General features: G+C 37.4%; 2 protein-coding genes and 1 long non-coding RNA gene across 4 annotated transcripts in view; 2 read left to right on the forward strand and 1 right to left on the reverse strand.

The window, feature by feature from the left end:
* The window catches only part of LOC136266891 (E3 ubiquitin-protein ligase makorin-1-like), a 24,051-nt gene extending 22,504 nt beyond the window's left edge, over positions 1-1,547 (reverse strand). The window contains exons 1-2 of one of the 2 annotated variants that reach the window (XM_066061922.1): positions 1,272-1,547; positions 1,109-1,184 (exon numbers count right to left, since the gene is read on the reverse strand). In XM_066061922.1, coding sequence (XP_065917994.1) covers positions 1,109-1,184; positions 1,272-1,297 — 102 coding nt within the window. In that variant the 5' untranslated portion in view covers positions 1,298-1,547. The remainder of the gene's footprint in view (positions 1-1,108; positions 1,185-1,271) is intronic. The other variant, XM_066061920.1, reaches the window with a different exon arrangement.
* LOC136266586 (protein NLRC3-like) lies at positions 1,439-8,924 on the forward strand. Its single transcript, XM_066061586.1, has 4 exons — positions 1,439-1,565; positions 4,983-5,270; positions 6,419-8,857; positions 8,902-8,924. Exons 1-4 carry the CDS (start codon positions 1,508-1,510, stop codon positions 8,922-8,924), a joined length of 2,808 nt encoding a protein of 935 aa, XP_065917658.1. The 5' UTR covers positions 1,439-1,507.
* A 64-nt stretch (positions 8,925-8,988) lies between these two features.
* On the forward strand, positions 8,989-10,964 carry LOC136266895 (uncharacterized). Its single transcript, XR_010706345.1, has 6 exons — positions 8,989-9,308; positions 9,366-9,454; positions 9,499-9,582; positions 9,681-9,798; positions 9,860-9,950; positions 10,846-10,964. It is a non-coding gene; the product is annotated as an uncharacterized lncRNA (long non-coding RNA).
* Positions 10,965-14,404: the final 3,440 nt, after the last annotated feature.

Consider the following 14,404-nt stretch of genomic DNA (forward strand, 5'->3'; position numbering starts at 1 on the left):
ACTTTGTAGGGATGTAACTCTCAAAGTTAGTGGCATATGAAGCTGAAACTTTGCCAGTGGGTACACTTGGCTAGTAAATTATAAATATTTTATAAACAGGAATCCGAAAAATATGTGATTGTGTCCTGTTTTCGCAGATCCAGTCACAAATGGTAAAGAAGTGTTGTGACTGGTAAAGCAGATGGAGATTAGTTGCACAGGAATAACTGACGTCAAAGGCATACTGAAAACTGACTAGCGACTGATGAATTCCTTCGTCATACACATCACTGCCAAGAGTTTTTATTGCATGCTATCAGACCCTTGTGGTGTGGGGGCAAGATTACACTTCAGCATGGAGCCAAGTACTGTAGTCTGGTGCCACCTGCCCCTTCATAAAAATAAGAGTCTGGTGAAATACAGATACTAAATCATTTCCACTGTTCAGTTCAGTAGTGGCCAATTATTGCATGCCAATGACGTTCACACACAAACTGCCTTGGCTTTTGTTCGAATTGAAAAGCATAATCAGCAGTTACATATGCTATCAAATTGAATTCCTTTTGAAATGATATAGCATCTGTACCGTAGAGTTGAGTTGTTAAGTGCATGCATCTGTTAAGCGCATATTATTTGTTAAGCGCATACACATTTCTTGTAATTAACTGTGGATGATAAGCGCACATTGGCAAATGCGACGATAAAGCTACACACAGCAAGAAACGCCAAGAAAACCTGAGAGTACTGAAAAATTAATTCTCCTCAAGCACTTACGTCCCCCTTGAGGTCTCCCTTCGCTATGTATACAGCAATCATCCATCCGGATAGCGATAATCTTGTTTGTCATGAAAGATTTCACCCAGACATGGAGTCAAATAATCTTACATACTGACGTGGTGACTGTTAGCTACTCTCACAACGTGGTGATTTTGTGTTACACTCACCACAATTATTTATTAGACATATGCGCCTAAAAGATAGTATGATTTTTACAAAAAAATTTTCTCTGACTTTACGATATTTCACCAGACTCTTACTTTTTGGTGAAGGGGCAGACCAGAGAGGTCCACTACATATTGTATCCTATATCCACACAGTGTTGTCCATGAAACTACAACACACACAGTACCATGTCAGGCTTGCTGGTCCAGTTGTGAGAGAACAGACAATTACCACCTTCCTTACAACAGCCATTCATAAAGTACCTAAGCGAGTACAAGATAATCACTTCTTATACATAGCAAACACCAACAAATAGTACACTTGTTTATCAAATCAACAACTTGGCTTACCTGCATAATAGCGGGTATTTTTCCATCGTTTCTAAGCAGCCGAGTTAGGCCGGTCTCTTCACCATCTAATATTACACCATATTCTTCTGTTACTTTACTATACCAGTAACAATCACTAAGTAATACTCCGTATAATATCACTAGTGAACGAACGTGAGACGCGAGACGAGACGCTACAGAAGAACAAACCCACAATCGATTCTGCTGAACTGATCGCATGTGATCGTCAACATCAAATGGATAACAAGGGCCGTCCTCCGATCCAACCTAATGTACAAGGAGTTCAAAAGAAAAGTGAGTTGTATTTTACCTATTCCTATAATTTGATCTCGTGTAGACCAGACCGACTTTGTTTTCTTTTAGTGTCGTGCCCAGACCGCTTTTTTTCTTTTTGTGTGGGGGCGGAGAAACCTTTTTTTTCTCCGCCCCCACACAAAAAGAAAAAACGTGGTCTGGGCACGAGATTAGTTTTCTGGGTGGGCGGTCTGGTCTGCATAAAATCTTTGATCTTTGGGAGTTAAAACCACCACTGGAGAGGTTCTCTAAAATTCTTAGAGACCTCCTAATTTCTTTTTTGCAATACTGGTGAACCCCCCCCCTCCCCCCCCCCCCCCCCCCCATTTGAAAAAAGAATGCGTGATGGCATCAGGCTTATTGCTCTGCATCCTATGAAAGATGTTTGCAGAACTTATGTCAACTACTAATGATTAGACTGATTCCAAGATCACATGGGCATAATCATAATGTGTATGTAATAATTGTGTATTCATTACAGCTCGATCGATTACTGTAATTAATAGTTTAGTGGTCATTACACTTCATTTTCAGTTATGTGCAGTCCATTACTCAGTGTTACAAATGAATGAGAAGGACCTCTGCAATCAATCCGGTCACAACAGAAACTCAGACGATTTCTGTTACAAATTTAGGGAAGCCATCGTGCGGTGCTACTGTGAATCGACACCTTGCACTGTCAGCAAAGATATATTGGACACAGGTAAATCCATGAAGCATGCGTTAATGTACATATTGCAGTATGCCAAAAGGCACTTGTCAGGCTGAAGCGATGTAAAACAAGTTGATGTTGTGCTACTTCTAAAAACCAGGTGCCATGCAGCTAGCTAGCTCATCTGGAATTAACCAACTACAGTACTGACCAAACACAACGTCGTACTTGCTCACACACGCAACTTTGTTTGAGATTTTAAAAATCTCTAATTAAGGGGCATGGCAACTGTTTCGCTCACAAGGCAACGTGGCAGCTGTTTTGTTCATGAGAATTGCGACAGAAGCAGTTTCCACACCCCTTAATTAACGGTTTTTAAAATGTTGCATGTGCGAGCGAGTGCAATGTTGCTCTTGGGCAGTACTGTATGTATTACGATTTTTATTGTTGTAACCAATAGGGTTTTTGGTTGTGTCATAACACATTATTATTGGTGTGTAATTCTCATATTCATGAAATTTTGTAATTCTTCAATTATGTTGCTATGCACTGCTAAGGAAGCACTTGTTAAACAAACTACTTTTACCAACATATTCACACAGAATGAAAATGAAAAGCAGCTTTGAGGCTTTGTCCAGAGAATTTGTGTGAAAAAACATGATAGTCAAACTATAAAACAGTTTGGAAAATACTTCTTCACGTACGTAAGGGATACATAAGGGATAGGCTATTCCTTGTAGTCTATGATACTTGCGCCATTGTTTTTTTCAGTTGTTAAATGCCTGTAAAACCCCAAAGGAGAAGGTAATTCATAAAGTCTGTGGAGAGTCGCCACACCCGTATTTCAGACCACCGAAAAGAAACAACTTCAGAGCAAAGTTTACCTGTGCAGAAGTTTAATACAGACTTAATTTCACTTTTACTTCTTACATAAAAGCTGTTTTTACCATCATACAGTACTGTATATTAGGGATCATGCAATTTTGGGCTTTCCTCCCAAAAATATCACCTTAAAACCAGCCTCAAATTTCCTTCATAACAGCTTGGCAGTATTGGTTAGGCATAGCCAAGCCCAAAAATGCCTTCACAAACCATTTCAACAAGTTTCTACAGAATTTTAAAAATTTTCTATTTAACAGAATTTTATTCTGACTAACTGACTAACTGATGCCTTCAGCCAAGCATAACTTAAGGCTACGGGCTTGATTTTTTTCACTGTTTGACGTTGCTTCGTCCTGAGACGTGCCTTTTTGCCAACCACAGTACATACAATGCACGTACATGTATTATGGATTTACTTTTGTCCTCCTTTGTGTTTCAGTTTTTTTCTGACAATGCAATGTGTCAATTTGTGATAGTTTGATATGGCTTCCCTCGGGATGTGTCAGGCTTTTCTCCCATGTTTTCCATAGCAACTGGATTCATTGCAGTGAAGTTTCTTGTACTGTTCTTCCTTTGTAACACTGTATAATGAGTGGAACATAGCTACAAATGAAGTGTAATGGCCACCTCACTTTTCAGTGTGTAATTGATTATTAGGGCGCACGTTTAGACACAAATTATATTATGGAATGCCTGGTGCCATTCTTTCTTTTAATGTGGTGCAAGTGGATTCAGTAGTCATAATTGTGTTATTTAAAAAGTAAACAAACAACTAGAAGGAAAATTAGGAATATTAAGCTGGAGTAGAGATCAGTGAACAAAAAAGCAGGGAGAGCCATGATGATGTAATTTGTCTGTGACTTTTAGTCACTATCATTATTTTTAAAAAGACTTCATGATGGTGTTCACAACTGGTATTCACAACTACTTTAAAAGCTTTAATCACCATTCCTAATTGAGATTTTAAAATCGGTCTTTCACTTGCACACTTGAGATTGAAGCCATGGCTCATGTGATCCTATATCATGTGACTATATCATGTCCACCACGTTTTGGCTGAACTGTGAAACTAGATGAAGCCAACACTAAAAGTAGTGAATATGTTATACCAGAAACAACACTTTGTTCAGAACAGCTTCATGCCGACTTCGTCTATATTAAATACCTCTAAAATAATTGCTATTATGTTTAGGTTCTTCATGGTTTCTCTCTTTGAAAGCATTCCTTATACAGTTTATCTCTTAAGTAATCTCAAATGATGAAGTGTAAGAGTTAAATGGTATTATGGAGGTGTTTTTGGTTATAGTGTCCAGTTTTGTCATTTAACACTAACTAGCAACTATTGTGGACTGTAGAACCACATTTCCTTTGGTCAATTAGAGAGCCATATATGGCACTTTACACTTTTTGGAGTCTGCCCTAGAAGTAGTAAAATAACTAACTACTGTAGTACCTTGCACAACCCAAAATAGCCTCGTAATATCAAAAAAAAAAAAAAAATGGGGGCCATCTCCTAGAACCATAGACCCACCTAGACCTTACCATTTGTGTGTGGCCTTATTATTTTCACTTTTACTCTGATGCCCCTGGATCATTCACATGTATAATTCTGTATGGTTGAAATCACTCTGAGGTAGTCTAGCTCTCCCAACCCTCTCCACACACACATACACACACCATGTACACACACATGTTCTTGTCACATTGTGTGTGTGTGCGTGTGTGTGTACATGTGCGTGTGTACGCGCGTGTGTGTGTATACATGTGCGTGTGTGTGTATACATGTTCGTGTGTGTGTACATGTGCGTGTGTGTGTGTGTGCGCACGTGTGTGTGTGCGTGTGTGTGTAACTCAGTCCTTACTAATGATCATAATGTATACAGGTGATAATCGACCTATCTTAAGAGACCTGTATGATCAGGTGGTACCATCAATAGCAGACAAGTGGAAAGATCTTGGTGTGCAACTATTAGACCCTTCTCTAATAGACCAACGAGTATTGGAAGTGATTGCAGCAGACCACCCACATAGTGTTGAAGATTGTTGTAAGAGTGTGTTTGAGAAATGGTTGAACACACAAGAGGATGCCAGCTGGCAACAATTACTAGAAGCTCTCAAGAGTGTTCAGTTGGACTATTTATCCAGTCAGATAGAGAACAAGTTGAAGACAGGTATGATTTTTGTATTTACCACATTAATACATGTATCTCAGTACAAATGCATTACCCACACTTAGCACCTGAGTAGTACACAGGTATTTTGGTGCTGGTTCTGTGTGTGTGTGTGTGTACGTGTGCATGCATCTGTGTGTATGAGAGAGAGAGAGAGAGAGTGCAGAATGGTAGTGCGTATACATCAGTGTCAAAACCGGGTCAGGTCATCTGGGTCAACCGGGTCATATTCTCTCTGGGTCATCAGGGTCCGACCTGGTTTAAAAATTATCCAGGTCTGACCCAGATTAGATCACGTGAGAAATGAAATTGTTCATTTGACAACATGAAAACTTATAAATGCTATTGTGTAGCTCTTTTGATAGCCACGCCCACTTATCACATTACAAACATACCCTCAGCCACGCCCATTTAGTAGTAAGTGCAGTGTGTAGCATGAAACTGTGTCTGTTGGCTATCTGCAAGCTTTCGTTGAGCCACGCCCACTAATCGATTATTGTAAGAGTTGTATATAGTCGAGTCTTGCAGAAGGATAAGTACTTTTGTGAACCACACTCACTTCATCGGGAAATTGTAATACTGGGTATACATGAAGCCATACCCAATTGCTGTCTGTAAACTCATAGTAGTTATGTGGAAACAAAACCCACTGACTGATTTATTGTAAACTTACTGGCTTAGTTATCACATAACTACTCGCTTACTCAACACGAATTGAACGCTTAAAACGTAGTCTCGCTTGCTCGAGACTACCTGAAACATAGCTCTTATCGCATGCCTCAGCTTTAATTAATCCGAGACACATCAGGGTCTGACCCAGATTGCTATCCAGGTCAGTGGGTCATCTGGGTCAGCAGTAGTGACCCGGTTTCAACGCTGGTATACATAACTAAACCTTATGTGTTTACATGACTATTAAACTACATAAATGCATGACTACTTGTTGGTTTGTTAACATCTCCTTCACCAGTCCACATCATTATCTAATTTACAGGTAACCTAATAATAATGTAATGCCCCTTATTGTGCTATTATTGTTTCTGTGTAAGAACTTAATTCATTCATTTTGTTTTTGTTAATTGCAATGTAGCAGTGCAATTAAGTAAAACACTTATACTAAGTTAGTTTACCTATTGTGGTTTGTGTAGGAGTCATTACTGGTATATCCCACCAGTCACATTTGAGCCATCACATGAGAAAATATTGTCAGTACCTGAAGGGTAGGTACAGGTCACTAGAGTTGATCTGTATTGATGAGCAGTTAGATTGTTCATCATCAAAGTATGTTAGTTTGACTCTTGTGAAGATTGATAGACAAGGAAGAACAACATCAACAGAGAACAGAAGAGGTGATAGCATTACTTTATCAGAAGCACTTGGTGTAGAGGGAGAGATTAAAAAGGTGATTTTGATCAAAGGAGACCCTGGGATGGGTAAAAGTACCCTTGCTATAAACATTTGCAAATGCTGGGCAGAAGGTAGTTTATTACAAACTTATAATGCAGTGATTCTGTTGACTTTACGTGACCCAGAGATACAAGCAGCAAAGACAATTACTGACTTATTATTGACAGTTGACGAGGAGTTGAAAGAAAATGTACTAAAAGACATTATGAGTAATTTTGGAGAAGGAGTTTGTTTCATTCTTGAAGGATATGATGAATTACCTCAACAATTACACAGGTACTCAGTGTTCACAAAGTTAAGAGTGCAGTTGCCCAATTGTACTATTGTCTACACATCTCGTCCTGAAGCTTGTGACAAGTTAGAAAGTGTTGCTTCCCGAATTATTAAAATAGAAGGATTCAAAGAAAACTCTATTGATGAATACATTTCAAACACTTTTGATAGTGTTAATAATGGAGCAAATTTAGTATCACAACTGAAATCACAGTTACATAAAAATTGGATAGTGAGAAGAATATTACACATTCCCATCAATGTTGCAATTGTGTGTGTCATTTTCTTTCACTTCTCAACATTACCAGAGACACTCACACAATTGTATACTTTATTGTGTTTACGTTTGATCCTGAGATATATCACCACAAGAATAGCTAATGTAGATCAAGTGGAGGAACTTCGTTCATTAGATGATCTTCCAGAGGATATTGCCAAACAGTTTTCTCAGTTGTGTTTTATTGCATATAAAGGTGTGGAGAGTAACAAGATAATATTTTCATCTCATGAATTACGAAATATTGGTATTGCTCAAGAGAAAATGAGTGATCTTGGGCTATTAGTGACTGCCCCCAGTACCTCAGTGTATGGCAGAGAGAAGTCATATAATTTTCTCCATAAAACACTACAAGAGTTTTCCACAGCATGGTACATCTCCAAATTGTCCCTACAAGATCATCTGAAGTGTATAAACACTTACTGGAATGATGATAACTATATAATGGTATGGAGATTTTATTCTGGTATTACTGGACTGAATAACAAAGAAGTACTAAATTGTATACTACCATATAAACTGGTGAAGTCACGTCTTACTGAGAGGAGAATACCACACTTGATGGATTGTGTGTATGAGGCACACAATAGTGAATTGTGTCACATAGTGGGGGACCACCTTGATGGTGCCACTGAACATGATACAGCACATGTCATTGACTATTTCCTAACTCACTACAAGGGAACAATGAGACAATTACATTGTGGATATTCAGATGATGATGATGATGATGAGTTTCAGTTGTTAGTTACATCATTACAGAGAAGACAATCTCAACATAACAATGACAACCTTATCCTTAATATACCAGATTGCAGGATTACACACCAGTCATTTTCCTTACTTGTTCAGTTGATGTCAACACAGTATCCTATTGTTGAACTAAACATTAATGGGATAAAAGTTCAGTCAACAAGTGATATGGTTTCTACTGGTGATTATCCAAACTCAAATGTAACATTTACACATATGGCACTATCCCAGGTATTCACCAGTAGTAACACTCTCAGTGTATTAGACATCAATTATACTGATATTGGTCCTGAGGGAGCTGCCGGTTTTGCTGATCTTAGAAATGTTTTAATTCGTGACCTTAGAATGGCAGTGTGTTCATTAGGTCCTACAGGAGCAGATAAGGTTGGTGAAATGCTGTATCACAATAACTCCATTGTGTCTATTGATCTTAGTATTAATTATATTGAGGACAGTGGAGTGGAGAGGCTAGTGTATCATTTGAACAAGAACAACAAACTACAACACCTTAACCTGAGGGATAATGAGATCACTGTAGTTGGTGCTAACCATCTGAGAAGACTGATAGCAACTGATCATCCAACACTCACCAGTATTGAGTTGTCAGATAATCCTCTAGAAGATGAAGGAGTTCATGTGATCTTATCATCACTGACAGTAACAATGGAGCACATTGGATTGAGGAGGGTAGACATGACAGCATCATCTTGTCCCATCATTGGTGCTTCATTGAACAAGATTAAGTCTATCAGTTTTGACCTACGTGATGATGACTATGAAGTGATGAGTTTAGCCAACACCACTGTGTTGAAACAACTTGAACTTTATATTTATAGTGATTCAGCTATCCACAAGATGTTGAGTGCTATCAGACAAAGTGATAATATTGAAACATTAAAACTTCACTATTGGCACATCAAGGAGTGGGTAGCAGATATCACTAAACTATTAGAGTACAATAAGACACTTACACAATTGACCATCACAAGTGTTTACACCAGTAGTGATGAACAACCATCTCAAGATATACTACTAATAGCTGATTCCTTGACAGTCAACAATTCAGTAAAAACATTCAAATATGGTGATGTGTACATGGACCAGACAACAACTCTAAAATTTTTGGAACAATTAAAACAAGCTTACACAGTGGAGGAAGTAACATTAGGAGTGTCACTTCGGGCTGTTATTGTTTATCAGTTCTTAGGAGATGTGGAGAAATGTGTCCAGCAAATCAACCACATTAGGAGTACAAAGGGTGTGTCCAGTCTACTAAAAGTGGAGATTGTTCACGCCTACAATATATAGACCATCCAGATCCCTCACTGGTAAGTACTGGGTCCACTGTATATGATCAATTGTTAGTTACATATCGCATCTCCCAGGAATGCTGCTCACAATGTGGTACATGGTGTTATGTTATTGGACTGTTCCCTTGAACTGACCAGCACAAGTACCACCCAAACTACATCAGGTGATCAACCCTCTCACTATTGGTCACTGTGTTATCTACACCAGACTTGTCCCTTCAAGAGAGTGTAGTGGTCAGTGAGACAAGAACATTTCATGGACAATACTCTCATGTGTTGACTACTGGAAATGGTATGTTACCTTAATAGACTAACATGACTATATTACTGTTGTGTTCTCTTAGGAAGAAAATGAACACACAAACACTTATACGTAACTTTTTCCCTTAGGTACAGATTATGAGGTGTGGATCCATATACCAGGAATGATTCCTAGACCACACCTACCAGCTGGAGTGGAGTGTTAGTAGGAACTGATCACAACTCTTACTCTTTTGATGGACGTGTGGTACTTCATTGATCTGTATACATTGTGTACGATAGTACATATTCATGTGCATATCTTGTAGGGACATGATATTCCCATCTGGCACTAGTCCAGTTGTTATGGAGGATGATCAGTGAGAGCCATCACCCCATCATGTCAGTGGTACAGGACAAGTGAGTACACCAAGTGATTGTGTAGTGAATACTGTATGGTGTGGAATATTTTGATGGGTGAATGTGTTGATGAAAGAGATAATCCAGAACCTCATAGAATGGACACCTCGATACATGGACACTTGTCTATGGTCCCATTATATACACTAGGTCACCTGAATTATGACAACTCACTAATGGCTTAGTACAGTGGCTTGACAGCTGGAATAGTATTTTTTTCTAATTGTTTTTTTTTATCCATCGAAATGTGACTGGATCTGTGAAAACCCAACATAATCATGCATTTTATGAATTCTTGATTATTAAATATTTATAATCTACTTAACCAAGTGTATGCTGTAGCAAAGTTTTAGCCTCGTTGCCAATAAACTTTGGAGTTACAGCCCTACAAAATAGCAACAGCAGAAAGATTGATTTGTACAGCAAGTAAAATAAATTATAGGTGTTTAATGATTGTAACTTACGAACGTGGTGACATGGAAATTTGCACCATCGTGAATAGGACCGGGAATTAATTGCTGGATAAACATTTCCTTTCTTTACTATATACAAGAAGAAAGATCAGCTGCATACTATCGATATCGTTGTGATGAGATGTAAACAAGCACACATAACTATTTATATACCATACAAAGATTTTTGAACTCCACTTGAATAGGCAAAAGAAATGATATCCAAGTTTTATCATTACACCCTTTCTTCATAATAACAAAGCATTCAAAAAATTGTCGAAATCTTACAACAATGTGTGTATTTCACCCATTGTGAATACTGTAAAATTTAGGCTTGTGCAATTATGTCAGATTTTCACAGATCCAGTCACAATTTCACACATCAGTAAAGTACACAACAGTCCTTGTGTTTCATGTTGTTACTGTTGATTGTGTCTTTGTAGCCATGAAATGTCTCACTATTGTGAACACACCAACAAAAGGACCAACAAAAAAATATCACAAGACATCATCTTAAGACTCATCATGTAACTTGTGCTGGTCACCGTAAGGGACCAGTCCAATAACATAACGCTATACACCATATTGTGAACAGTATTACTGTGAAATTGTCGAAATCTTACAACAATGTGTGTATTTCACCCATTGTGAATACTGTAAAATTTAGGCTTGTGCAATTATGTCAGATTTTCACAGATCCAGTCACAATTTCACACATCAGTAAAGTACACAACAGTCCTTGTGTTTCATGTTGTTACTGTTGATTGTGTCTTTGTAGCCATGAAATGTCTCACTATTGTGAACACACCAACAAAAGGACCAACAAAAAAATATCACAAGACATCATCTTAAGACTCATCATGTAACTTGTGCTGGTCACCGTAAGGGACCAGTCCAATAACATAACGCTATACACCATATTGTGAACAGTATTACTGTGTAGTACTGTATGTATTATTCATGTATTATTTTCTAGTGAACACTAACTGAATAGCGATAAAGTCTTTTGTTATCAAGAGTAGGCACCAGCCTATTATGCTGGCATAATTTTGAGCATAATAGGTGCCTGAAAGCATCAAGCATAATGCTAGCATAATAGGCAGAATAATTGTCATACTGTAAGCAAAAATGCTTGCCACAGAAAAAAGTTGCCTTAAAATAATAGAGCAGTCGATGCCACTGATATGGCATTAAGTAGTTATCTGACACGACTGTTATTATAGTTTACAATGTAGCCAAATTCTTAATGCACAATGAGTATTGTTTACATTTATCCAGTTGCTCATAAGCCAAAGCTTATCATTTTTCATTAGAAAGTAACAAAACATGGGAACTATGGCCAAAAAGTTGAGCACAATTATGAGCATAATAAGCAAATTTTTGAACATTGCACTATAGCATAATAGGCTGGTGCCTAATCAAGAGGCTTTTTTTTCTTGTTGCTATGGGTACAACATGTACATAGCTATATCCGAATTAACAAGGGGGAGGGATGTTCATATATTTGAATAGGACATAAAATCAAACATCCATTGATTTATTTACAGCTTTGTTCAATTACTCTAACAAAGCATACACTTTTGACAAAATACCCTAATTGAGCATTCAATAGGCCTGAGCCTATTATGCTTTTCAATTTGCCTATCATGCTTTTAAGCAATGCTCCAAAAATTCCCCCCATTATTCTGAATATGCTCATTCTGTCCTGACTGCTCTATTGGAGTATCTGTGAACGTTGTATTAGGATATTTAAACATGTGGTGACTGCTCTATTAGAGATCTTTAATTTACCTTTCCTTCACAACTTAGTTGTAAATCTGACTTTCACCATGTTTGCACATTATCCCATTCTGCATCATGCAAAATAGGCAGTTTCAGCTTCTCTGGTAACCAATGCACAAATTGTGCCTATTATGTTGGGCTCAATACTTTTGGCTACCTATTTATTACCAAATTATGCTGGCATAATCAGCACAGGCCTAGCAGTTAATTTTGGTGTTCGGATAATTGACTCTCTATGCACTGTATAGAAAATTCTGTAACTTTCCAAAGTATCTGATTTAATTAATTCCACACAACTGTCTTAAACAATTATTGTTGTAAACAGCAGATTAGTATATATTATTTTGTAAAATGGACACAATTGTATCTTCTCTGTGTACTGTTCAAAGTGCAAAATGAACTATAATACACAAAATTTCCTGTATCACAAGTCACAACAACACTGCTAGTGTAGTCATCATACTGTAGTCAACAACACATGAATACAAGAGGTGTATATATACATAGTTATGACCAAAAGTGAATTTACAGCAGTGTGTTTGTACACACAACACTGACAGTTAGACACTCTCCCCATATAAATATTGTGAACTCTTGGTAGGCCTAGTGGGCTGGAGTGCTATGCCAGCATAATTACACTATGAAAAATAGATTGATACTCCCTAATAGAGCAGTCAATGGAAACTGCCAACTACAATAGAACACTCTCAAATGCATTGTACATAACACCTTAGATTGATACTCTCTAATAGAACAGTCACTTTGTAGTGAAATACTCTAATAGAGCATTCACTGATTAAAAATGTTCCAAGATAGTTGTAAATTTTTTTGCTAACTTAGGGAACACTGTAAAGCATATAAGGTGAAGATTTTTTGGGAAATTCATGAGAGCAATTTGGAGCATAATTATAATTGACTAAGGCCTAACCATGTAACTGACATCTCATTCAACAGCTCACATGGAAGGTTGTATTGGAACAACAAACAGGTTTGCAGCTTCTTAATTTGCTGAATTTTAAAAAGTCTTTCAAACCTGTGTATTAAGGACACCTTGGGACTGATCAAGTGTACATGTCCTAATTATCAAGGTGTCTTGATTTTTAGGGACTCGCCGGTTATGCTGGCATATAATGGGCATATAATTGGTGCCTGAAAGCATTGAGCATAATGCTAGCATAATAGGCAGAGCACTTGTGTAGTACTATAAATTCTTGCTTATCAAAATACATTTCACAGAAAAAGATAGATATACTCTAATAAAACAGTCAGTAACTTTAATAAAATAATCAGGTAACAGACTGTTCTTTTAGAGTATCTTTTCTGTGACATGCATTTTGATAACCAAGAATTTACAGTCTACTTCAGCCACTTAATGTTTCCCATAAAGTGCAGTTATTATTTTATTAGAATTTATTTTTTTCTTTAATATAAAAGATAACAATATAATCAATAATAAACGTTCAAACAGTGGGCAGAGAGGCAAACTCTGCCCAATCCTGTGATGATGGAATTGTTATTAGAAACACATGATGGGAACCGAGGTATAAATTTTGAGCATAATTTGAGCATGAGGCCATCATTATTACATTGCTTGTTTCCCGTCACTTAGTGCAGCAAAACTGATGTGGGAGGTGATTATTGATTATCAGTTAGCTATGCAGTTGACTGCTCTGTCTAAACACATGACTGCTCTATTAGAGTATCTCAATCTTGTACAAGATTATGTAGCCTCAGCCTGTTCAACAAGGACTCCAACCCCTCACAGTTACCATACTACTATGTTTATATGTGTTTACCATTATAGCTGAGTTATTTAGTGCCTCCCTCCATACCAATAGTGCAGTCATGTGATCAATAATCAAATAATTAAATTTTGATGCAGCTACCTAAAAATTGATACGGGTGGTGATGGGAAACAAGGAATAAAATAATGATGGCCTAATAGGTAAATATTGAACATTAATTTAAATATAATAATTTTTGAGCAGTACAGCATAGCCGGCATAATAGATAAAATAATGAACATAACTGATTGGCGAGTCCCTACTATTTTTCAAGTCAGTTTACAAGCTATTAAGGGATACTTTGGGACCTTAACTAAGTACCCAAACTACGCTGAAGTCCTCAATTTTCAAGTATGCTGATTACCAGGCTCAACTGTACTAATTAGACCTCTGAAAATGAATGCAGTGACTGTTCTATTAGAGTATTTAATTTCCT

Source organism: Dysidea avara, chromosome 9, assembly GCF_963678975.1.
Source record: "Dysidea avara chromosome 9, odDysAvar1.4, whole genome shotgun sequence".
NCBI lineage: Eukaryota > Metazoa > Porifera > Demospongiae > Dictyoceratida > Dysideidae > Dysidea > Dysidea avara.